Below are 26841 nucleotides of genomic sequence, written 5' to 3' on the forward strand. Positions count from 1 at the left end.
TTGTGAAATATTACTATTATAAATTAGAATCCCTACAGCAAATCTGTGCTAAATAAACCATCGGCAAAGACAAAAGCTCAGTTTCTGAGCATAATTTGCGGGAGCAAAACAAGAGTGAGATTCAGAGATTAACAAGAAAGGTCACATAGCTAGTGAAATGAAATCTGGTTGTTTTAGACATCCAGTAAAACACTCCCCATAGTCTTGTTGTACAGCCTTATGACTTTTTGCACTTGCAATGACTCTTCTGAGTACCAACAGTAACAGGATACAGAACAATTAGAACACTCCCAAAACCTTTCCTCAGGCTACGCTTTTCTGAGTCCGGTTTCAGGCCACCCTCTGCTCTCAGCCTCAGGCGCTACTCCTCTCATTATAGAGAACGTAAACCCGAATGGCTGTACTAGGTTAGGAAACTTTTTCCTGATGTGTGATGTGGACTCAGATTCCCATCCGCTTGTGAGCCGGGTCCAGAGCTTCGCAAAGAACTGCTGAACGCCCCCCTCCCCGAAAAGAACGCCACCACCGGCCGCCTCTGCGCACGCGCAGGCGCCCTACTCTCGCTCCACCTCGCGCCGCCGGAGCGTGCCCCCCGCCCCCTCACCGCCTCTGGGCCCGCCCCTAGCTCTTGGGTGAGAGCCGGCGTCGCTGCCGCTTTGGTCCGTGAGCGCACGCGTCGGCTGCCTCAGGACTTGCTCTGTCGGCCCCCGCAGCGCACAGTCTGAGCCATGCTCCTTACGGCCGTAAAGCCTCGGCCCCGGCACCGGGTGTTCGTGGTGGGGGTTGGGATGACCAAGGTAAACAGAGCCGCGGACCTCTTCTATCTGTGCCGGAGAGGCCGAGGAGTCGGGGAGCCCCGAGGTGACAGGGGCACGGCGGGAAGGGCAGGGGCCTGGCGCTGGCCGGCGGTTTGTCCTTCCTACCGGGAGGGCGCCCCGGGCACCCCACTGGCCCGTTCCGGCTTCTTGGCATGAGAGTGGCGACTCGGATGGGTTGCGGTGTAGGGTTGTCTCTGAGGTACGGCGCTGTCTGGGGTGGTTCCTGTGGCCATTTCTTTCCCCTTCCGCCTTTTCCGTTCTCCCTGGATCAGGCTTTGTGACGGACACCCCAACATAACCGAAAACCCACACCTCCTTTGATTCTGAGTGGAATCCCAAGGTATGTGGCTCTTTGACGAGGCAAGATCCTCCTTACACTGGAAAGGGAAGCAGGTACGGAAAGGGGAATGTCCCCAGCTCTCCACACCCAGGAGTACTCCCTGTAGGATTCCTTTGCAGGCACAGTTAGAAGTGTGGATGAGGAGAAACAGTGATGTGCAGTGTCTTGGCACAAGTGGCAGGTTTCCTGGATCCTCCGACCCCCTTTCTGTCCCCGCAGTGGTACTCTGCTTGGTTCTCAGGAATCCAGAGGCTCCTGGCCTCATTTCTTGACGCCCTCCCCGCTCCTAAGTGCGAGTAATGCCAAACTGCTTATTACTTTCACCCGCACTCTGTTCTCTGCTTCTCTTGCTTTCCTTCTCTTGTTCTTACTTCTTGTGCTTGGTTGACTTTGGACTTTTATTTTATTTAAAAAAATTTTTTTTCAATGTTTATTTATTTTTGGGACAGAGAGAGACAGAGCATGAATGGGGGAGGGGCAGAGAGAGAGGGAGACACAGAATCGGAAACAGGCTCCAGGCTCTGAGCCATCAGCCCAGAGCCCGACGCGGGGCTCGAACTCACGGACCGCGAGATCGTGACCTGGCTGAAGTCGGACGCTTAACCGACTGCGCCACCCAGGCGCCCCCTAATGTTCGGTTTTTATAAGCCAAGGTGGTGGCTTAGAGAAGAGGGCTCAGAGGAGCCTGGCTAGAGTTTGGTGAATCTTTGTCAGTGGTTGCAAGAGTGTTTGCCTTAGAGTAATTCATGTTTTGTGTGTGGTATTCTGTATCTCTGCTATTTACAATTAATCTTTAAAAAGGCTAAAACTTTTATTTATTATCATTTATTTATTAAACATTTATTTGAAAGAGAATGAGAGAGGGAGTGAGCGGGGAGGGGCAGAGAGAGAGACACACACAGAATCCAAAGCTGGCTCTAGGCTCTGAGCTGTCAGCAGAGAGCCCGACGTGGGCCTCGAACTCACAAACCGTGAGATCATGACCCGAGCAGAAGTCGGACGCTCAACTGACTGAGCCACCCAGGTGCCACTTTTTTATTATTAAAAAAAAAAAGTTTATTTATTTGTTTTTAAATAATCTCTATGCCTAGCCTGTGGCTCAAATTCACAACTTCGAGATTCAGAGTCACATGCTCTATTGACTGAGCCAACCAGGTGCCCCCAAAAGGTTAAAGCTTTTAAAAATAACTCTAGAAAAAAAATTGTACCACAGGAAATGTAATTATAGTACACAACTTGGCCCAGTAATAAAAAATATTTACTTAATGAAGTAAACAATGAGTACTGATTTAATAAAAAATTATTCAATTGTATAAGTGGGATGGAGTAAGTGTAAATGTATATGTGGGGGGGGGGGGGGTGCTAAAGAGACCTAATCCTCACTGGCCCTTTTTGGAGATGGTGATATAATTTCTGAAATTGATAAAGAAATGATAGTATAAGAACATTTAGAAATATGGCAGTTTATAAAAAAAAAGAAATGTCTAAAAGAATTAAAAGTGGATGTTTTGGGAACAAGTAAGACTAGTGTGTGGAGAGTAGTGAAATTGAATTGCCGTTTTTATTAATGCCTTATGGTGCTTTTTGTTTGTTTTGCATTTCTTTGATGAAACAAATAAAAACTAAAAAAAAATAGAACTTTACCAGCACCTCAGAATCTCCTTTGTGCTCTTTGAGGAGTCACCGACTCCTCACCTGCAAGGATTGCCATTATCCTGACTTTAGACCTTTAATGCTATAGATTAGTCCTGGCTTTTTTATTCAGCATTATATTTGTGAGATTCATCCATAATTGTATGTGTATTTATGGATTTTTCATTCTACTTGATGTCATGTAGTCCACTGTGTGAACATACCACAGTTGATCCAGTCTGCTGTTAATGGACATTAGGTAGTTTCCACCTAACTATGCTTTTTATTTTGAAGAAGTAGTGTTGTATGTGTTTATTTGCTTGGCTAGTCATTTAAAAATTACCTTGATTTCAGTAAGCACTGGGAAAGTGCAGTTGTTTCACTACATGGGTTATAATTTAATCATGAATTGGTATAACCAGTTAGAACCTAGCATACTGTTCTCTGTATATGAGTGCTCTCTGTAAATGATCTGATTGTGGATAGTGAATTGAAGAATAAGTAGGGGTGGAATAGGCAATTTTTAGGTACTGAATTAGGGAATTATGAAGGATTCCCTAATGCAGGAATTATGAAGAAATTGGATGAGACAGAATGGGAAGAAATGTTAAATGTTTTCTTTTGGTTCAAGTTCAACAGATGTATTTCAGCACTGTGCAATGAAATGTGGCATTTAAGTCAAGTCTCTATATAATACTTAAGACTGGTTTTGTGACTCACTGGGAGGTTGAAAAGTAAATTTGGTAGCTTGCTTCTAGCATTAAAAACTTGAAATCGAATAGAAAATATTTTATCAGTATAACAAGGATAAGTATTTCATGAAAATTTAGCTTCAATTATGTATGTATATATGTGTCTACTGGGTTTGTTGTAATATGTATTTTTTGTGGCTTGCAGTCAAAATTTTTTGAAAGCCAATTTTTTGCTAGCACCTCCACTGACCAGCAAACCACTCCACTTTATTTAGTTGGCCACCTAGTTTGGTAGATTTTCTTCTTTTATGTTTCTTAAATCTGTCTACTTTTTTCATCTTTTCTGCTTTTATCTTAGTCAACTCTTACTTGGACTGTTTCAGGATCATTTGTCCTCACTGCCTCCTGCCTATTCCCTTCATTCATTTCTCCACATTACATCTATAATAATCTAAAATGCAGCTCTTTTCACCGCAGTCTCTCTCTTTTTTAAAAGATAAGGCTTTATTTTTCAAAGCGGTTTTAGGTTTACAGCAAAATTGAGCAGAAAGTATAGAGTAGAGTTCCCATATGTTCCCTGCCCCCACACATGCACAGCCTCACTCGCTATCAGTAATCTGCACCAGAATGGGGCATTTGTTATAATCAGTAAACCTAAACTGACACATCATTGTCACTCAGAGTCTATAGCTTACATTAGGGTTCCGTTGTGGTGTTGTATATTCTAGGTTTGCACAAATGTATAATGACATGTATCCATTGTAATATCATACAGAATATGGGGTGCCTGGGTGGCTCAGTTGGTTAAACATCTGGCTTTGGCTCAGGTCATGATCTCATGGTCTGTGGGTTCGAGCCCTGTGTCTATGCTGTCAGCACAGAGCCTGGAGTCTGCTTCAGATTCTGTGTCTCCCTCTCTTTCTACCCCTCCCTCGCTGTCACTCTCTCTCTCTCTCTCTCTCTCTCTCAAAAAATAAACAAGCATTAAAAAAAAATCATACAGACTAGTTTTATTGCCTTGAAAATCCTCTGTGCTCTGCCTGTTCATCCCTCTTTTCCCTCAACCTCTGACAACCACTAATCTCTACTATCTCCATAGTTTTGCCTTTTCCAGGATGTCGTATAGTTGGAATCATACAGTCTGTTGGCTTTGCAGATTGACTTCTTCACTTAGTAACATGCATTTAAAATTCCTCCATGTCTTTTCTTTGTTTTTTTAAAGTTTATTAGTTTGAGAGAGAGAGAGAAAGAGAGAAAATGTATGCATGAGAGAGCACAAATGGGAGGGGCAGAGAGAGTGGGGAGAGAAAATCCCAAGCAGGCTCTGAACTGTCAGGGCAGAGTCCAACAAGGAATTCTTCTCTGTGCCATGACCCGTGAGATCGTGACCTGAGCCAAAACCAGTATTTAGATGCTAACTGACTGAACCACCCAGGCACCACCCTCTGTGTCTTTTCATGGCTTGATAGTCCATATCTTTTTAGTACTGAGTAGTGTTCCATGTGCCACAGTTTATTTATCTATTCACCTACTAAAGACATTTTGGTTACTTAACAAGTCTTGGCAGTGATTTAAAATTGCTATAAATGTGCCTCTGTGGGCTTTTGTTGTGGACATAAGTTTTCAACTCATTTGCATAAATACCAAGGATTGCTGGATTAATGTTAAGAGAAGGTTTAGTTTTATAAGAGACCACCAAGCTGTCCTCCAAAGTGGGCATACCATTTTGCATTCCCACAAGCAGTGAGACTTCCTATTGCTCTACATCCTTGTCAGCATTTGGTATTGTCAGTGTTTGGATTTTGGCCATTCTAATAGGTGTGTAGCAGTATCTCGTTGTTTTTTTTCCAGTCTCTTAAAAAAAAAAAAAATCCATTGTCTTCAGGATAAAGCTCAGACGTCAAAGGAATGCATATAACGTTCCCTGAGTTGGCTCCAGAGCCAGACTGTCTGAAGTTTCAGCTTCATTGCTTATTAGCTATGTGACCTTGGGCAAATTACTTAATCTCTCTATATACCCTAGTTTTCTTACTGTAAGGTGATGATAATAATAGTGACTACCTCTTAGGATTATTGTGAAGATTAAATGAGTTAATATATGTGAAGTGCTTAGCATAATGCATAACACAGTAAGTGCCCAATTAATGTTAGTGGTTACCATCATTTGGACCTAAGGTACTCTTCTGTACCTGTCACTTGCTGTAACTTATCTTGCACTTCAACTGCTGCAATATAAACTTGTTTATAGTACCTGGATTGAGCCATATTCTCTCACTTCTAGACCTTTGCCCTAGAAGTTTTGTTTTCTTTGACTTGGCAAACTCCATCCTAAAAGACTTAATTTAAATGTCAGTTCCTCTGGGAAGCCTTTCTAATCCTCCCTCTGAACCTATGTAGTTTTCCCTCCCAAATTATTCTGTACTTATGGACACTGTAGTATAATTTTCTGTTTTCTGTTGGACTAGAAGCTCCCCGAGTGCAAGGACTGTATATTATTTATTGTCAGAGTCCAGGAACATGATAGGTGCTCAGTATGTTAGGTGCTCAGTGTGTTTTTGTGTAAGCTAATAGATGAATGAATTTCTGCAGTGCTCTGTTGTGAGAAAAATCTAACTATATTTGCTTCTGTTATTATCTCCTTCTATATTTCTAGTTCCTAAAGCCTGGACTTGAGAATTCAAGAGACTATCCTGACTTGGCAAAAGAAGCAGGTAAAATAGAAAATTTAGGTATTTGAACATTGATGTTACTGTGTAGTGTATCTTGATTGTGGAACAACCTTGCAACCGTAAAAAGAATCCTGGGTCAAGGAGAAGAACCTATACAGATAGTTGCGTACTGATTCATTAGGAAGGACAAAGGGAAAAGAGCTTGGGCTAATTTTTAGAGCTTGGGCTAATTTTTAGCTAGATAGCCAGGGCAAACAGTGGCCTTTGATTTTATGTACTATCCAACTGTTTAGTGTGACAGCAAAGGGCTCTGTGGGCATCCTCCCTGCCCCCCAATAATGATATTCTTTCCAATTTTGCCCTTTAGAGGTACAGTGGAGCCACAGAGATGAGTAAGACAAGGACCTTGCCACTAAGGGGGTTTAAGATTTTGGGGTTTAATATATTTATAGTTAGTATATAAGTATCATAAAGGAGGTATGGAAAAGTGATGTAGTAGCTTAGAGGAAGAAATGGTTATTTCTCAATGGAGAGGTCTGAGAGGATTTGATGAAGGTTTGTCATTTGAATTGAACGTAGACTATTTGGAGGTAGATCTACTCTGGGAAAACTCTAAACTTAATTTTTACTCACCTAAAGCAAATACTCAAAGCACTATTTGATTAAACGCTTTTGTTTTTATAGGCCAGAAAGCTTTATCTGATGCACGGATCCCTTATTCAGTAGTGGAACAGGCATGTGTTGGCTACGTTTATGGTATGTGGTAAACTATATATTCTAAAAGTGTTTCACCTAATATAGCAGCAACTTCATAAACAGTGCAGAGGCATTTGTAAATTTTAACCCTCAAAAATCAGAATTCAGAGTCTTATTCCTATCATTCCTAGATTTCCCTTATGTGTTAGCCTAGTTTAATATATGTCTTTGCCATTGTTTATTGCCAAAACAGGAGATAAATTAAAAAAAAATTGTTTATCTTCAAAAAACAAAAAATTGCCCATAGTCCTACCATATAAAGATACTGTTCAGAAGATAAATTTTTGTTCTTTGTTATTTTAAAATTTGTAAACATTTACTTTTTTGTATCCAATAAAATTTTTTATTAAACTTTTTTCTTTTCTTTTTCTTTTTTTAATTTACATCCAAATTAGTTAGCATATAGTGCAACAATGATTTCAGGAGTAGATTTCTTAATGCGCCTTACCCATTTAGCCCATCCCCCCCTCCCACACCCCCTTCAGTAACCCTCTGTTTGTTTTCCATATTTATGAGTCTCTTATGCTTTTGTTCCCCCTCCCTATTTTTATATTATTTTTGCTTCCCTTCCTTTATGTTCATCTGTTTTGTCTCTTAAAGTCCTCATATGAATGAAGTCATATGGTGTTTGTCTTTCTCTGACTGACTAATTTCACTTAGCATAATACCTTCTATTTCTATCCACATAGTTGCAAATGGTAAGATTTCATTCTTTTTGATTGCCAAGTAATACTCCATTGTGTATATATACCACGTCTTCTTTATCCATTCCTCCATCGATGGACGTTTGGGCTCTTTCCATACTTTGGCTATGGTTGATAGTGCTGCTATAAACATTGGGGTGCATGTGTCCCTTTGGAACAGCATACCTATATTCCTTGGATAAATACCTAGTAGTGCAATTGCTGGGTCGTAGAGTAGTGCTCTTTTTAATTTTTTGAGGAACCTCCATACTGTGTTCCAGAGTGGCTGCGCCAGCTTGCATTCCCATATCAAACTTTTTCTAATTAGGAAAAGAATGTACACTAATTATAACAAAAAAAGGAAACAGAAAAAGACAAAAAAGAAATCACCTGTAATCCCATTGTCCAGTTCAGAAATTATCACCATTAATTTTTGGTGTTATCCTTCAGTGAATATGAATGCATGTGAGTATGCATGCATATACAACTTTCTCTTCAAGAAAATTAGGTCCTGGGGCACCTGGCTGGCTTAGTCAGAAGTATGTGCAACTCTTGATCTCTGGATCGTGAGTTTGAGTCCAATATTAGGTGTAGAGGTTATTTAAATAAATAAAACTTAAAAAAGAAAAAAAATAATCAGGTCCTAGTATACATACTTTTTGGTAACCTACTTTTCTCATTTTAGTATTGTCAGTATTCTCCATTAGGTCTTCCTTTATGTTATCATTAACATTAAAAAAAATTTTTTTTTTACATTTATTTATTTTTGAGAGACAGAGTGAGACAAAGTGAGAGTGGGGGAGGGGCAGAGAGAGAGGGAGACATAGAATCTGAAACAGGCTCCAGGATCTGAGCTGTCAGCATACAGCCTGACACGGGGCTCAAACTCATGGAACGCGAGATCATGACCTGAGCCGAAGTCAGACGCTCAACCCATTGGGCCACCCAGGTGCCCCAGCATTTTTTCAATTAAGTTTTTTTTTTTTTTTCTGGACTTGATGAAGTATTTACATGGTACAAAAATACCAAAAGTGGATGGTTATATAGTGGAAAATCTCACACTTATTTCTGTCTCCCTGTCTCATGGTTACCTTCACTTAGTCATCCAGTTTCACTAATTTCTGGTGTATCTTTTCAGAAGTGATTTGTACATATACAAGTATGTGTGAGTGTGTAAGTTCCCCTTTCCCCTTTTGTTACATAGATGGTAGCATAATACACACACTATTTTGTATCTTAAATTTTTTTTCTTTTTTACTTAGTAGTTCTTGGTTACTGTTCCAAATTGTATCATAAAGAGCTTCCTTGGTCTATTTTTTATGATAGCATAAAATTCCATTGAATAGATATATCATAATTTATTGAATCCATTGCCTTTCAATGGACATTTAGAATGTACCCAGTCTTTTTACAGCCTTTTTAATGATTGTATGATTTTCTAGTCTTTGGGATTTACTGCAGTTTATTTAGTAGTAGTAATGATATCCTGTTCTTGGACATTTTCTTTCTTTCTTCATTCATTCATTCATGGGACATTTTAAATTTTTTCTGATTTCTAGTTATCATAAAAGGCTTTGGGGTGCCTGGGTGGCTCAGTTGGTTAAGTATTTGACTTCAGCTCAGGTCATGATCTCGCAGTTCAGGGGTTTGAGCCCCACATTGGGCTCTGTGCTGACAGCTCAGAGCCTGAAGCCTGCTTGGAGCCTGAAGCCTGCTTCCCAAACTTGTGTCTCCCTCTCTCTCTCTGCCCCTCCCCCGCTCACGCTCTGTCTCTCTCAGTCTCTCAATAATAAATGAACGTTAAAAAAAGTTTTTGAAAAAAGGCTATAGTAAGCATAACCGTAGGTGAGTCTGTGTGCATATCTGTGGTTATTTTTTTGAGATTTCAAGATACCAAGAGAATTCTCAAAGGGAAATTTACTAGGTCAGAGAGATACACAATGTATTTATTGAAAAGGAGGTCCTGAACTTTGCTGTTTTCCCTGAAGACTTCTGAAGAGTCTATACCTTCAGATGTTCCCATTACATTGCTCTAGCATGTCTGCCTTGGTGGCCGTGTTACTTGGCAAAGGGAGTCAAATGTGTATTCAGCTTGGATCACTATTTTTTTGTAATGACCTGCCTCATAGGATCTTTTAAACTTTTTGAAGTTGTGGAACCTTTATATGAAGAGAAAAATCATAGATTTTATTAATAGAAAAATTTTTATTAATAGAAAATAGAAAATTATTTTTATTATTTTTATTTATTTTTATTTATTTATTTATTTATTTTATTTATTTTTATTATTATTATTTTTATTAATAGAAAAATCATGGTTTTATTAAAATCATATTTTAATAAATAATAAATATTTTAATAAAATAAAATTAAAATTTTATTTTATTTTTTATTTCTATTTTTAAATTACTATTATTTTTTAATGTTTGTTTATTTTGAGAGAGAAAGATAGAGAACAAGCAGGGAAGGGGCAGAAAGAGGGAGACACAGAATCCCAAGCAGGCTACGCACTGTCAGCGCAGAGCCTGATGCTGGGCTTGAACTCACAAACTGAGATCATGACCCGAACTGAAATTAAGAGTCAGACGCTTAACCAACTGAGCCACCCAGGCTCCCTGAGAAAGTCATAGCCTTTTAATCAGATGGTATAGTTTTAAAGATTTGTAAGGAAGTATAAATGAAACATTGCTTCCTTTATCATGTAGCACTAGCCAGATTGAATTGTTCGCTATTACTTGGTCATTTCTCTACTTTCCTATTGTAACATGTAGAGAAAGTACATATCATACTGTGTTTTGAGGATTTTTCATATTTGGAGTGTAAATGATGCTTAATGCAAAACCTTTTTCTGAGTAAGATGTCAGTTTATTTATTGTTCTGCCTGTGTTGTATGCTAGGCAAAGGCATAATACTGGAAAAAAAAACAACCACCATACTGTGGTATTATGTTGCATTGCAGCTTCATAAATTCCCATGTTGTAGATATTATAGTTTTTGTTTCTTTTTCTGTACAGGTGAGTCTACCTGTGGGCAGAGGTCTATTTATCACAGTTTGGGACTGACTGGAATTCCTATAATTAACGTCAACAATAACTGTGCTACTGGTTCTACTGCTTTGTTTATGGCCCGGCAGCTGATACAGGGTGGTAAGGATTGTTTATTTGTCTACTGTACTTAAATAGACATGGGGCAATATCTATTGCCCTTTCATCATTTCTCTCTATGACCATCAGAGGGATTGATTGATTGATTGATTGATTGATTTTTAAAGTTTATTTATTTATTTTGAGAGAGAGAAAGCACAAGTAAGGGAGGGGCAGAGAGAGGGAAAGAGAGAGAGAATCCCAAACAGGCTCCAGGCCATCAGCACAAAGCCAGAGGTGGGGCTTAAACCCACAAACCATGAGATCATGATCTGAGCCAAAATCAAGAGTCATATGCTTAACGAGTTGAGCCACCCACATGCCCCAGAGGGGTTGCTTTTATAATGTGTATCTTTTTTTAAATTATTTTTTTAAGTTTATTTATTTATTTTGAGAAAGAGAGAGAGTGTGCTTGTGCACATGCATGCCAGGGGTGGGGCAGAGAGAGAGAGAATCTCAAGCAGGCTCTGCGCTGTCAGCACGGAGCCCAACTCAGGGCACGATCTTGTGAACTGTGAGGTCATGACCTGAGCTGAAATCAAGGGTTGGATGCTTAACCAACTGAGCCACCCAGGCACCCCTATAATGTAGATCTTTTTAAAATTTTTTTTTTTTTTCAACGTTTATTTATTTTGGGGACAGAGAGAGACAGAGCATGAACGGGGGAGGGGCAGAGAGAGAGGGAGACACAGAATCGGAAACAGGCTCCAGGCTCCGAGCCATCAGCCCAGAGCCCGACGCGGGGCTCGAACTCACGGACCGCGAGATCGTGACCTGGCTGAAGTCGGACGCTTAACCGACTGCGCCACCCAGGCGCCCCAATGTAGATCTTTTTAAAAAATAACAGCTGTAAGGGCATCTGGGTGGCTCAGTCGGTTGAGTGTCCGACGTTGTCTCAGGTCATGATTTCACGGTTTGTGAGTCTGAGCCTCTCACTGGGTTCGCTGCTATCAGCACAGAGCCCACTTTGGATCCTCTGTCCCCCTCTGTCTCTGCCCCTCCCCTGCTCACACTCTCTCTCTCAAAAATAAAAAGAAAAAGAAAACATTAAAAAAATAAAAAATAATAATTTTATTGAGATCTAATTTATGTACCATAAGTTCACCTTTTGAAACTATACAATTAAGTGTGTTTTAGTATAATCACAGATTTCGTGTAACCATCACCACTATCTAGCGTTTTAGAACATTTTTATCACCCCAAAAAGAAACCCTGAACCTATCAGCAGTCACTCTTCATTTTCCCCTCTCCTAAACACCTGGTAACTACTAAGCTACTTTCTGTCTCTGGATTTACCTATTCTGAACATTAAATGAATGGAAGCATATAATACATAGCCTTTTGTGCCTTCTTTCATTTAGCATAATGTTTTCACAGTTCATCTGTGTTGTGGCATATATCCCTACTTCATTATATTTCATGACCAAATAATGTTCCATTGTATGGATAGACCACATTTTGTTTATCCAATTATCAATTAATGGCCATTGGATTGTTTCTATTTTTTGCCTATTATGAATAATGCTTCTATAAATATTTATGTACATTTTTTAGTGGCCATGTGTTTTTAGTTCTCTTGAGTATATATCATATTCTATATTTCCAAATATTCCAATGTATTTTATTAGGCCCTCTATTCTGTTCTGTTGGTTGATTGTTGATTATTGCTCTACTACTCCACTTTGTTTTTGTTTGTTTTGTTTTATTTTTTTATTTTGAGTTTATTTATTTATTTTGAGAGAGTGAGAGAGCAAGAGCAGGGGAGGGGCAGAAAGAGAGGGAGAGAGAGAGAATCCCAAGCACTAACAGTGTTAGTGCAGAGCCCAGTGTGGGGCTTGAACCCATGAATGTGAGATCATGACCTGAGCTGAAGTCAAGAGTTAGATGCTTAACCAGCTGAGCCACCCAGGCACACCCCTGTTTGGTTTTGTTTTTTAGAGAGAAACAGAGAGAGTGCTCGAGTGGGAGAGAGAGAGGGGCAGAGGGAGAGAGTCTTAATTAAGCAGACTCCGCACTCAGGGCACTCAATGCAGAGCCTTACCTGGGGTTTGATTGCACAACCCTGGGATCATGACCTGAGCCCAAATCAAGAGTTGGATGCCCCACCAACTGAGCCACCCGAGTGCCCGTCCACTGTTATTTTACTTGTTGGAGCTTTATAATGTCTTATTGTTTGATAATGCTTGAGTCCTCTGTGCCCCTCACTTTGTTAGGTTTCTTCATTTTTTTTTTTTTTTAAAGAAAAATTTTGGTAATTCTTATTTTGCTGTTCAGTTGAACTTTAACATCATTTTTAAGGCATCCCCTCCCTCCAAAAATAATTCTGTTAAGATTTTAATCAGGATCCTTTAAAAATTTTTTAAATTTTATTTGTTTTAAAATTCAAAATTAGTTGTTTATGGCCGCCTGGGTGGCTCAGTTGGTTAAGTGTATGACTTTGGCTCAGGTCATGATCTGGCAGTTCGTGAGTTCAAGTGCTGCATAAGGCTCTGTGGTGACAGCTCAGAGCCTGGAGCCTGCTTTGGATTCTGTGTCTCCCTCTCTGCCATGCCCCCATTCATGCGGCGCTCTTTCTCTCTCTGTCTCGTGTGCGTGCACACGCTCTGTCTCAAAAAATGAATAAACATTAAAAAATAATTAATAAAAACCCAAAATTGGTTGTTTATATTTGTTTTCGCTGAACCATATTTCCATATTAATAAAAAGTTTTATTAGCATACAAATTATTTAGAATAAAAGGAAGAATTAAATACGTAATTTTTCCTCTTATCTGGAATCATATAAGAATTTACTCTAATTTTTCACTTATTAAACATTTTGTCAGATTATAGCATCTATTTCAATTTTATATAAATTACTTAAAGTATTTAATGGTATTTGGTTAGGTGTCTTGAAATTTAATTTTTCCTAATGATTACATTTTTCTTTCAAGGTATGGCAGATTGTGTCTTGGCTCTTGGGTTTGAGAAGATGGAGAAGGGACCCCTTTTATCAAATGTGAGTCTTAACTGTTACTCTGGAGTTGTTAATAGTACTGTGAGATAACTTTGCCCATCTGACTACTATAAATAGAACCTGTTAATAAGCAACACAAAGCATAATTTGGCATAGTTATTAAATGAGCTGATATATTCACAATCTGAAATGTGACACTGTATATGTATGCATAAATTCTGGTATTTTAGAACAGTAAAGAATCAGAGATAATTTGGCTCAACCTCTTTACTTTGTCAATGATAAACCTGATGTTCAGAAATGTCAAATGATTGAATTTGAGGTGACTTACCTATTTAATTTGAGAGTCATTAATTCAAAAACTTAACAAATTGAAGAGGATTAATAAAGTGTGGGATTTCTGATTCTGGAAATGGGAAGCCAAATTATTTAAACCAGTTCTAGAGATGACAGTTAAAGTATTGGAATATAAAGAAAAAATCCTAAAGGCAAGGAAGTGCTAAAGAGAGAGGAATTGCAGATGAATGCCAGAGAGTTTGAAGTATTTGAAGCACTTTTGCCTTGAATGCCTTTGATCAGGAAGCTGTGAGCTTTAATTTTGATGGTCCCCTGGAGTGAAGAGGCAAGAGTCCTCCCAAGATCAGAAGTTTAATACTCACTCTGCACATTAAACTGGGGCCCTGCGGGGATAAACCCTTTGGGTAAGGGCAAATCTAAAGAAAAACTGTCTTTTTTTTCCTGTGAGAGTTGTCTTGGTACCGAGCGGAATAGGGGAGAAAAAAGAGAAGGAAAAAAACAAAAACAAAACAGAAAAACCTTTCACTGAAAAATCTTTCTTTGATATTCCTCATATGAGATTGCTACCAAAATTCTCATTACAGGACAGTTAGAGAAACTTCAAACCTTGAATTCAGTCTAAATTGGTTCCAGAATGGTAATTACCTAGGTACTTAACAGACACAAGTGTGAGTGTTCTTTTGGAGGAAAGCATCTTCTTTTGGAGGCTTTGAGAACTCTTCAAATAATTATCTAAGACATGCAGTAATAACCAGGCATTAAAGAAACAAGGCACCATAATTGGAAATATTGTAAGAATATTGGAAACTGCAAAAAGGGACATGATAGGCATGAAAAAAAAGTAGAGTTTATAGAAAAGAAAAATAAAATGATTAAAAGTAAGAAATCAGAAGATAGGTTTGATAGCAGATTACACATGACTAAAAAGAGAATTAGTGAAACTGGACTAGGTTAGAAATAATTATTTAGTATACACTCTAAAGAGAAAAAAGATAAAAAGAGTTTAGATGATAGTGTGATAAGATATAATTATGTTTAATTGGAATTAATGGAGAAGAAGTGGTGAGAGAAGATAAGGCTTGGGCATTTTGTTTATCTTCTCCAAAAACCAGTGTTTAGTTTTGTTATACCCCTATTTCGAATCCCAGAGACCACCAAGGAGCTGATACCGATGCAAACGCATGAGAGTTGATTTGCAAGCTCGAGCTTGGGCCCAAGTATACCTGACACAGCGGAGCAGGGACTTGGACCCCTAGGTTAAGAGGCATAGCAGTTTTATAGGGGCCAATGGCCAATGAGATTGTAACACACAGAAAGTTGCATAGTGATGTTAGTCCACATGCAGGTGGCAATTGAATTACAATTTACCCTATAGTGAACTGTTTGAACTAGCCTATCACTCTGGTCAGAATTGGCACGCAAGTTTGGCGGGCAAAAGGCGGGGTTTACATTCTTTGGCAGTTAGGGGTTCCATATTCCTATATGAGCCGGTTTCCAGTAAGGGTGTGCTCTGCGGCTTGACGAGGGTGGGGGAGTGTCTTAAGCAATAAGTAGGTCATGTGGGGGTTATACATGGGATGGTGGGTGTAGCATAAAATGGAGTTAGTCTTGCTCTGCTTGTCCAGGGATAGGGGAGTTTTGTTAAATTCCTTGGGTCCCACAGTTTCATTGATGTTTTCTATTTGATATTTTGTCTCATTTATTTCCACTCTGATCTTTGTTATGTTCTTCTTCTACTAACTTTGGGCTTAGTTCTTCTTTTTATTGTTCTTTGAGGTGTAAAGTTAGGGTTTTGTCATGTGGGTTTTTTTGTTTTGTTTTGTTTTTGGTTGTTTTGGAGATCTTTCTCATTTCTCTGTATAGGAGTTTATTACTATGAACTTCCCCCTGTTAGAACTGCTTTTGCTGCATCCCATAATTTTTGGTTGCTTTATTTCCATTTTAATTCATCTTAAAAAAGATATTTTTTAATTTCTTTGTCCCATTGGTTGTTCAGTAGCATGTTGTTTAATCTCCACATATTTGTGCATTTTCTAGTTTTCTTCTAGTTTCATGCCATTATGGTTGGAAAAGATGCTTGATGATTTCAGTCTTGTTAAATTTATTAAGGGCCTACCACACGATTTATTCTGGAAAATGTTCCGTGTACACCACAGAAGAATGTGTATTCTTTTGCATTTGGATGGAATATTCTGTATATGTCAGTTACGTCCATCTGGTCCAATGTTTCCTTATTGATTTTCTGTCTGACTAATCTATCTAATCTATCTATGAAAGTGGGGTATTAAAGTCCTGTGTACAATTATTGAATGCTGTCTATCCTTCCCTTTAGGTCTGTTGACATTTGGTGTATATATTTAGGTGCTACTGTGTTGGGTGCATGAAAAATTACAAATGTTATGTCATCTTGTTAGACTGACCCCTTTATCATTAGATAGATGGTTTTGAGGTTTTAAACCTGACTTAAAATAATAAGACCAGACATAATTATACTTTAATAAGTATATGAACATGTGAATGTAGAGGAGAGCCAAAATGATTAAGCGTTTTTATTTAGATTGAATATTTGAATCTTATGTGTAATTAATAGAAGTGGATTTTAGTTTAATGACCTTCTTTGTCTCTTATTATAGCCTTTGTCTTAAAGTTTATTTTATCTGATATAAGTATAGTGACCTCAGCTTTCTTTTAGTTTTCATTTGAATAAAATATCTTTTCCATCCCTTTACTTTTTTTAAAAAATATTTATTTATTTTGAGAGAGAATGAGTGAGTGTGTTCAAACATACATATGTGAGTGGGGGAGAGGCTGAGAAAGAGGGAGAGAGAGACTCCTAAGCAGGCTTCGGGATGTCAGCATGGAGTCCAATGTGGGGCCCGATCTCAGGAACCATGAGATGGTGACCTGAGCCAAAATCAAATGTCAGATGCTTAAGTGACTGAGCCCACCCAGGTGCCTCATGTATATAATTTAAGAAGCAATTACCCTTGAAAAAATGTATATATATTAGAAATTGCCAGTGCCTGGATGGCTTGTGCTGTTAGCACAGAGCCTGCTTGGGATTCTCTCCTCTCCCTGCCTCTTTTAACCCCCTTCAAAATAAATAAACTTAAAAAAAAAAAACAAAAACTAGAGTCATTGCTTTATTATTTTTTTTAGTTTTATTTAAGTAGTCTCTACACCCAACATCTAACTCATGACCTTGAGATCAAGAGTTGCATTCTCTGCCGACTGTACCAGCCAGGCGCCCCTAAAACTAGAATCATTGTTAGAAAATGAGTTGAAGATAACTTTTAGCCTGTTCATCTAAGACTTATGAGGTCAACCTGATTCAGTTCTTTCTGTTCAAACATTAAAGGACCTCTACCTTAAATTAAGTTAAATATATGTGACAGTATCTGTTAGTAACCACAGGCATTGAAATCAACAAGAGCTATTTCCCATTTTCATTAGAGAACATTTTAAGAAAGTAGGAGATGTTAGGTTGGGTCTTAAAGACAATAAGAGATAATAATTATATGAAATTTTTATATAATAAATATGGATAATTATAATAATATTATAAAGATAATTAAAGATAGGGAAGCATGAGATCTTTCTGGGTATGGGAGAAAACATCATGAGCTAAGTCATGGATGGTGGAATAAACATAATATAATATGTTCAGAGGCACTTGGCTGGCTTAGTCGGTAGAGCATGTGACTCTACAAGCCCAACATTGGCATGGAGCCTACAAAAAAAAAGTAATTAATATAATATGTTTAGGGGACAGTTTGAAAAACTGGATTGGAGGGTGGCAACTGGAGAAGAGTATGAAATAAGATTAGGTGATGCTTAATGAGAGTACCTGATATTTATGACACATGAAAAATTGACTTTTTTTCTTAAGTAGTGAATGATAAGTATCTTGGTAACTTGTATTTGAAAATTATTAAAAACCACATCTAGGTCTGGAGTTTTCTTTATGGGAAAGTTTTTAACCTTTTAAGTTTAGTAATTCAGTTTCTTTTTTTTTTTTTTTAATTTTGTTTTTACATTTATTTAATTTTGAGAAACAGTGTGAGACAAAGCGTCAGTGGGGGAGGGGCAGAGAAGGAGACACAGAATCCGCAGCAAGCTCCAGGCTCTGAGCAAGTGGTCAGCACAGAGCCTGATGCGGGGCTCAAACCCACGAACCGTGAGATCATGACCTGAGCTGAAGTTGGATGCTCAACCAACTGAGCCACCCAGGCACCCCAGTAATTCAGTTTCTTTAGTAAATATATTACTATTTATGTCATTATTTTTTTTTTTGAGTGAGCTTTGATAATGCCTTTTAAGGAATTTGTCCATTTCATCTACATTGTTGAATTTATTGACAAAAAGTTGATCATGTTATTCCCATAGTATCTCTTTAAAGTAAGATCTTTATTTATTTTTTTAATGTTTATTTATTTATTTATTTTATTTATTTATTTTTTAAAATATGGAACGCTTCACGAATTTGCGTGTCATCCTTGCGCAGTGTTTATTTATTTTTGAGAGAGAGAGAGATTGAGAGAGCTGGGGAAGGGCAGAAAGAGAGGGAGACACAGAATCCAAAACAAGCTCCAGGCTCTGAGTTGTCAGCATAGAGCCTGATGTGGGGCTCAAACCCATGAACCACAGATCATGACCTGAGCTGAAGCCATACGCTTAACCAACTGAGCCACCCAGGCATCTAAAATAGGATTTTATTTATTTATTTATTTTTAAATGTTTATTTTTTTTGAGCCAGAGAGAGGCAGAGCATGAATGGGGGAGGGTCACAGAGAGAGGGAGACACAGAATCCAAAGCAGGCTCCAGGCTCTGAACTGTCAACATAGAGCCCAACATGGGGCTTGAACTCATGGACCATGAGATCATGACCTGAGCTGAAGTCGGACGCTTAACCGGCTGAGCCACCCAGGTGCCCCTAAAATAGGATTTTTAGACGTGTCCTTGTTCTTCCTCTGATGTTGTTAATCTTTGTCTTCTCTCTTTTTCCCATGATGAATAAAATAAAAGGTGTTTACCAATTTTATTGATCTTGTCAGAGTGCCAGCTTTTATTTTCATTGGTTTTTCTCTATTTTTTCTGTTTTCTGTTCCATTCTGTTAATTTCTATTTATTTCATTCTGCTCACTTTCTAGTTACATCTGTTATGATCCTTAATATTTCCTTTTTTTTACATTGGGTTTAACTTGCTCTTTATTTTTATAGTCTATAAAGTTGGAGGCTTAGGTCATTGCTTTTAAATCTGGCCTTTTTTCAAATGTAGGTATTTGATACTATACATTCTTTTAAAACACTGCTTAAGCAGCATACCGTAAATTAAAAAAATTTTTTTTAATGTTTATTTTTGAGAGAGAGAGAGAGTGGGCAAAAGGTAGAGAGAGAGGGAGACACAGAATCCGAAGCAGGCTCCAGGCTCCAAGCTGTCAGCACAGGGCCCAATGTGGGACTTGAACTCATGAACCACAAGATCATCACTTGAGCTGAAGTCGGATGCTTAACCGACTGAGCCACCCAGGGGCCCCCATACCATAAGTTTTTTTATGTCATGCTTTTATTTTCATTTATTTCAAATTATTTTTAAATTTCAAAAAAAAAAAAAAAAGGGGGGGGGGGTAAACCAGGAAACACTCTTAACTGTAGAGAACAAACTGATGGTTACCAGAGGGGAGGTGGGTGGGGAGGGGGGATGTTATGATGAGCATAACAAATGTTGTATGTAAGTGATGAATCACTAAATTCTGCAGCTGTAACTAATATTACACTGTATGTTAACTAACTGGAATCTAAATAAAAACTTGAAAAAAAATTTTCCATTGTGATTTCTTCTCTCACCCATGTGTTAGAAGCATGTTGTTTAATTTTTAAATATTTAGGCATTTTTCAGATATCATTCTGTTCTCTGTTTCTATTAAAAATTTTTTTTAATGTTTCTTAACTTTTGAAGTAGGGTGAGAGCACAAGCAGGGGAGGGGAAGAGAGAGATGGAGACTGAGGATCAGAAGTAGGTTTTACGCTGACAGCAGGAGCCTGATGCGGGGCTGGAACCATGATCCAACCGTGAGATCATGACCTGAGCCAAAATTTGATGCTTAACCATCCAGCCACCCAGGCACCAGGCCACCCACACACCCCTATTTGTTTCTATTTTAAATCTCTGTGGTCAGAGAATATACTTTGTATGATATGAATACTTTTTAATTACTGAGACTTACTTTTTGGCTCGGGATATGGTCTATTTTGATAAATAGTCTGTGCACTTTCATATGTATTCTGATGTTATTGGGTGGAGTGTTCTGTAAATGCTAAGTCATATTGGTTGTTAATATTGATCAAATCTTCATATCCTTACTGATTTTCCTGTCTACTTGTTCTATCAGTTATTCAGAGGGGAAGTATTGAGATCTTCTGCTAAATCTGTGGATTTGTCTATTCCTTTCAGTTCTATCAGTTTTTGTTTCATGTATTCAAGCTCTGATATTAGGTATACTAACATTTAGGATTGTTAGGTACTTGATAATTGACCCCTTCATCATTGTGAGATAATCCTCTTTATTGTAGTGTTCCTTGATCTTAGATCTATTTTGTCTGATATAAACATAGGCATTTCAGCTTTCTGTTGATTAGAATTAGAATAGTATATCTTTTCCCATCCTTTTTCCTATTTCTGTCTTTGTTTGAATTAGGCTTTTTAAAATTGAGGTGTAATTGAGATGCACAATTATATTACTTTCAGGTGTACAACATAATGGTCCGATATTTGCATATATTGTGAAATGATCACCACAATAAGTCTGGTTAGCATTTGTCACCAAACTTAGTTACAAGACTTTTTTCTTATGATGAGAACTTTTAAGGACTTTTAAGATTTACAGTCTTAGCAACTTTTGAATATGCAGTAAAGTCTTATTGACTATAGTCACCATGTTGTACATTATATCTCCATGACTTTTTAATAGATTTTATTTTTAAGTAATCCCTACACCCAGCATGGGGTCTGAACTGACAACCCTGAGATCAAGAGTTGTATGCTCTACTGACTGAGCCAGCCAGGTTCCCCGCCACTGCCTCGGCCATGACTTTTTAATTTTATAACTGGAAGCTTGTACCTTTTGCCTACCCTCTGACAACTACCAATCTGTTCTCTGTATCTGTGAGCCAGTTGTTGTTGTTTTTTGAGAATCCACGTGTAAGTGAGATCATATGGTATTTGTCATTCTCTGACTTATTGCACTTAGTTTTTCATAATGCATCAAGGTCCATCCATGTTGTCATAGATGGCAAGATTTCATTCTTCTTCTTCTTCCTCCTCCTCCTCCTCTTCCTCTTTCTCCTCCTCTTTCTCCTTCTCCTTCTCCTTCAAGTAATCTCTATATCCAACTTGGGGCTCAAACTCACAAGCCTGAGATCAAGAGTTTTATGCTCCACCAACTGAGCGCCAGGTACCCCATGATTTCATTCTTTTTTATGGATGAATAATATTCTATTATATGTATGTGCATGTATGTATATGTGTGTGTATATATGTATATGTGTGTGTATATGTGTGTGTGTGTGTGTGTGTGTATGTATGTATATATGTGTGTGTGTATCTATATGTCTATATAGCCTGCATTGTCTTTATGCATTCATCTGTTGATGGGCACTTAGCACTTAGGTTGTTTCCATATCTTGGCTGTTGTAAATAATGCTGCAGTAAGCCTGGGGGTGCATATATTTTTTGGAGTTAGTGTTTTTGTTTTCTTTTGATAAATACCCAGAAGTGGAACTGCGGAATCATATGGTATTTCTCTTTTTAATTTTTTGAGGAGCTGCTATACTATTTTTCATAGTGGCTGAAATTTACATTTGCACCTGTAGTGCACAAAGGTTCCCTTTTTCCAATACTTATTATTTCTTGTCTTTTTGATAATTGCCATTTTAACAGGTATGAGGTGATATATCAGTGTGGTTTTTGAATTAGATTTTTGTAGGCAACATATAGTTGGGTCTTGCTTTTTAACAATTTATCAGTCTCCTCTTTTTAACTGGGCTTTTTGTATCCTTTTTATTTAATGTGGCTATTGATATATAGGGTTTAAAAATTAATAGCTGAAACTAATACCTACTGGCTTCTACCAGCTTGCAAGACTCTTGCGTGATTGTGCACAACTCTTCTCATCTTTGCTTTCAGTGATTTAAATTGGCTGTAGTGGAAGTATTTACATCACAAGAATTGGCAAATACATCAGTTATGCCTCCCCGACCCTCATGAGCCTATTAGTAAATGTTTACTTGGACAACATTAGTTTAAAATTTTTTTAATGTTTATTTATTTTTGAGAGAGAGTACAAGCAGAGGAGGTGCAGAAACAGAGAGGCACAGACAGAATCCGAAGCAGGCTCCAGGTTCTGAGCTGTCAGCACAGGGCCCAACGTGGGGCTCAAACTCATGAACTGTGAGATCACGACCTGAGCCAAAGTCGGGCGCTTACCTGACTAAGCCACCCAGAAGCCCCAAGGACAGCACTAGTTTAAATCTACTATCTTACTATCTTGCTATTTGGTTTTTTTTTTTTGTTCAATGTCTTCTTTTTCCTGTTTTCTCTTTGTTTTCTGCTAATTGAGTTTTTTTGTGTGTGTAATTTCACTTTAGTTTTTTTTAGTTGGATTTTTTTAATCCATAAAACTCTTGGAATGCACTTTTTTAATTTATTTTTTAAATTTACATACAAGTTAGTTAGCTATAGTGCAACAATGATTTCAGGAATAGATTCCTTAATGCCCCTTACCCATTTAGCCCATCCCCCACTCCCACAACCCCTCCAGCAACCCTCTGTTCTCTATATTTAAGAGTCTCTTATGTTTTTGTCCCCCTCCTTGTTTTTATATTGTTTTTGTGTCCCTTCCCACATGTTCATATGTTGTGTCTAAAAGTCCTCATATGAGTGAAGTCATATGATATTTGTCTGTCTCTGACTGACTCATTTCACTTAGCGTAATACCCTCTAGTTCCATCTACGTGGTTGCAAATGGCAAGATTTCTTTCTTTTTGATTGCTGAGTAATACTCCATTGTGTGTGTGTGTGTGTGTGTGTGTGTGTGTGTGTGTGTGTGTGTATACCACATCTTCTGTATCCATTCATCCATCGATGGACATTTGGGCTCTTTCCATACTTTGGCTGTTGTTGATAGTGCTGCTATAAACATCGGGGTGCATGTGCCCCTTTGAAACAGCATACCTGTATCTCTTGGATAAATACCTAGTAGTGCGATTGCTGGGTCATAGGGTAGTTCTATTTTTAATTTTTTGAGGAACCTTCATACTGTGTTCCAGAGTGGCCGTACCAGTTTGCTTTCCCACCAGTAGTGCAAAAGAGATCCTCTTTCTCTGCATCCTCGTCAACATCTGTTGTTGCCTGAGTTGTTAATTTTTGTCATTCTGACAGGCGTGGGCTGGTATCTCATTGTGGTTTTGATTTGTATTTCCCTGATGATGAGTGATGTTGAGCATTTTTTAATGTGTCAGTTGGCCATCCGGATGTCTTCTTTGGAAAAGTGTCTATTCATGTCTTTTGCCCATTTCTTCACTGGATTATTTTTTGGGTTTTTTGGGTGTGGAGTTTGATAAGTTCTTTATAGATTTTGGATACTAACCCTTTATCTGATATGTCATTTGCAAATATCTTTTCCCATTCTGTTGGTTGCCTTTAAGTTTTGTTGATTGTTTCCTTCGCTGTGCAGAAGCTTTTTATCCTGATGAGGCCCCAATAGTTCATTTTTGCTTTTGTTTCCCTTGCCTCCGGAGATGTGTTGAGTAAGAAGTTGTTGCAGCCAAGATCATAGAGGTTTTTGCCTGCTTTCTCCTCGAGGATTTTGGTGGCTTCCTGTCTTACATTTAGGTCTTTCATCCATTTTGAGTTTATCTTTGTGTATGGTGTAAGAAAGTGGTCCAGGTTCATTTTTCTGCACGTTGCTATCCATTTCGGAGCATGTGCACATATGTGTTCTCTGTCTGTCTCTTTTTGTCTCCAGTTCCCTTCTCTGTGAATTCTAGATGGCTTGGTCTCTTTGAATTCTGAACTCTGTTTCTTCAACTTAGGAAGATTGCTGGACTCCATGTTACTCCTCCCTGTTCTTTCCAAGTAGCAATCTGGGGAAAATCATAATGCTCATCTTATTTGTTTTCCTTCTCTTAGAGATCTCTATGCTGTGCTTTATACTTGTACATTGAAAATTGTTGCTTTATATATTTTGTCCAAACTTTTAGATGGTTAAGCTAGAAGGATAAATATGTTTTCTGTAATCCATCTTGTCTAGAAGCAGAAGTTATATATCATTGTTTTAATTAGCACCCCTTTTTTACTTAGCAGTGAACATTTTCTCTTTAAAAAAAACTTTTTTTAATTTTATTTTTTATTTTTAAAAATTTACATCCAAATTATTTATCACCTGGTGCAACAATAATTTCAGGAGTAGATTCCTTAGTGCCCCTTACCCATTTAGCCCATCCCCCCTCCCACAACCCCTCCAGCAACCCTCTCTTTGTTCTCCATATTTAAGAGTCTCTTATGTTTTTTTTTTAATTTTTTTTTAATGTTTATTTATTTTTGAGACAGAGAGAGACAGAGCATGAATGGGGGAGGGGCAGAGAGAGAGGGAGACACAGAATCGGATGCAGGCTCCAGGCTCTGAGCCATCAGCCCAGAGCCTGATGTGGGGCTCGAACTCACGAACCGTGAGATTGTGACCTGAGCTGAAGTCGGACGCTCAACCGACTGAGCCACCCAGGCGCCCCAAGAGTCTCTTATATTTTATCTCCCTCCCTGTTTTTATATTATTTTGCTTCCCTTCCCTTATATTCATCTGTTCTGTGTCTTAAAGTCCTCATATGAGTGAAGTCATATGATACTTGTCTTTCTCTGACTAATTTCACTTAGCATAATACCTTCTAGTTCCATCCACGTAGTTGTAAATGGCAAGATTTCATTCTTTTTGCTGCCGAGTAATACTCTATTGTATATATATACCACATTTTCTTTATCCATTCATCCATCGATGGACATTTGGGCTCTTTCCATACTCTGGCTGTTGTTGATAGTGCTGCTATAAACATTGGGGTGCCTGTGCCCCTTTGAAACAGCACACCTGTATTCCTTGCATAAATGCCTAGAAGTGCAATTGCTGAGTCATAGGGTAGTTCTATTTTTAATTTTTTGAGGAACCTTCATACTGTGTTCCAGAGAGGCTGCACCAGCTTGCATTCCCAAAAAACTTTTTTTCCTTAATGTTTATTTTTGAGAGGGAGAGAGAGAGAGGGTGCAGGGGAGGAGCAGAGAGGGAGAAAGAGAATCCAAAGTGGACTCTGTGCTGACAGCAGAGAACCTGATTTGGGGCTTGAACTCATGAACCATGAGATCATGACCTGAGCTGAAGTCAGATGCTTAACTGACTGAGCCATCCAGGGGCCCCTTCTCTTTGTTTTTAAAAATTTCTTTAGAACTCTTATTTTTAAGATTTCTGTGTTCAGAGATTCACAAGACCCATTTCTATCAAAATATCATTTGGATTGTCAAGTGTTTATCATATCTAACTAAATAATTTTCTTTCTTTAGGCCTATATTTTTTCTTTTTTTTCTCAATGTTTATTTTTGAAAGAGAGAGAGAGACAGAGCATGAGCAGGGGAGGGGCAGAGAGAGAGGGAGACACAGACTCCGAAGCAGGCTTCAGGCTCTGAGATGTCAGTACGGAGCCCGATGTGGGGCTCAAACTTACAGACCGCGAGATCATGACCTGAGCCGAAGTCAGATGCTTAACCCACTGAGCCACCCAGGCACCCCTATATTTTCTTAATCAAAGAGAAGGGCTTAGCAGTATTCCCTTTGGAACTGCTTGTGGACCAAAAAATAATCCTCATTTATTCATTCAACAAGTATAGAATGTTTGCTGTGTGGCAGGCCATATGCTAGTCATTGGGTGTATGTGCAAAGGTGTATGAAAAAAGATTCCTGCCTTCAGGGAGTTCATGGTCTAGCAGGGAAACTGAGAAGAAACTGTTAGCTTTCCCTTTGTGAAATATTTGTGGTAGTAACTATGTTCTTATATTGTAGAACTAGGAAACAAAGGTGATTACACTCTCTGAGGTGATTACATTCTTTATCTTAGCCCTAATTCACTTCTTTTCTCAAAAACCCAAGCATGCTTCTGCCTTAAGATCTTTTTGGTTGCTGTTCTCTCTGCCTAGAATGCTCCTTTCCCAAGGTTACCCAAATAACTTACTCCTTACTGCTTCACATTCTTGCTCAAATATCATTTTGTCAATGAGACCTTCCTTGTCTATTGTGTATAAAATAGCACTTCCTAGGGGTGCCTTGTGGCTCAGATGGTTGAGTGTCCGGCTTCGGCTCAGGTGACGATCTCACTGTTTGTGAGTTTGAGCCCCGCATTGGGGTCTATGCTGACAGCTCAGAGCCTGGAGCCTGCTTCGGATTCTGTGTCTCCCTCTCTCTCTGCTCCTCCCCTGCTCACCCTGCTCATACTCTGTCTCTCTCAAAAATAAATAAAACAAACAAAAAAAATTAAAGTAGCACTTCCTATGTTCAGTTTTGTCCCCTTACTTGAATTTGTTCTTCTTTATAGCATTATTTATATTTTAATTTAGTTTTATCTTCATCACCTTTTGTCCCCTCCCTGCCTCAGTTGTAAATGCCAGATGAGCAGAGCATACTACCTTGAGTAGTATGGGTACATATTGGATTCTTTATAAATACTTCATGAAAAAATTAACACCTCACTTGATTATTTTTCCTTTCCATGTTTCCCTGCAAAGTATTTCCTGACTGACTTTATTCACATTGCTTATTT

General features: G+C 38.4%; 1 protein-coding gene across 1 annotated transcript in view; it reads left to right on the plus strand.

The window, feature by feature from the left end:
- The first annotated feature begins 638 nt into the window (after window positions 1–638).
- SCP2 (sterol carrier protein 2) overlaps window positions 639–26841 on the plus strand; it is a 128247-nt gene continuing 102044 nt past the window's right edge. The window contains exons 1-5 of the mRNA XM_086717022.1: window positions 639–797; window positions 6136–6193; window positions 6836–6907; window positions 10605–10736; window positions 13666–13730. Coding sequence (XP_086573148.1) covers window positions 729–797; window positions 6136–6193; window positions 6836–6907; window positions 10605–10736; window positions 13666–13730 — 396 coding nt within the window. The 5' untranslated portion in view covers window positions 639–728. The remainder of the gene's footprint in view (window positions 798–6135; window positions 6194–6835; window positions 6908–10604; window positions 10737–13665; window positions 13731–26841) is intronic.

The sequence above is a fragment of the Puma concolor genome, chromosome C1 (genome assembly GCF_028749965.1).
Source record: "Puma concolor isolate L17-30 chromosome C1, mPumCon1.1.hap2, whole genome shotgun sequence".
NCBI lineage: Eukaryota > Metazoa > Chordata > Mammalia > Carnivora > Felidae > Puma > Puma concolor.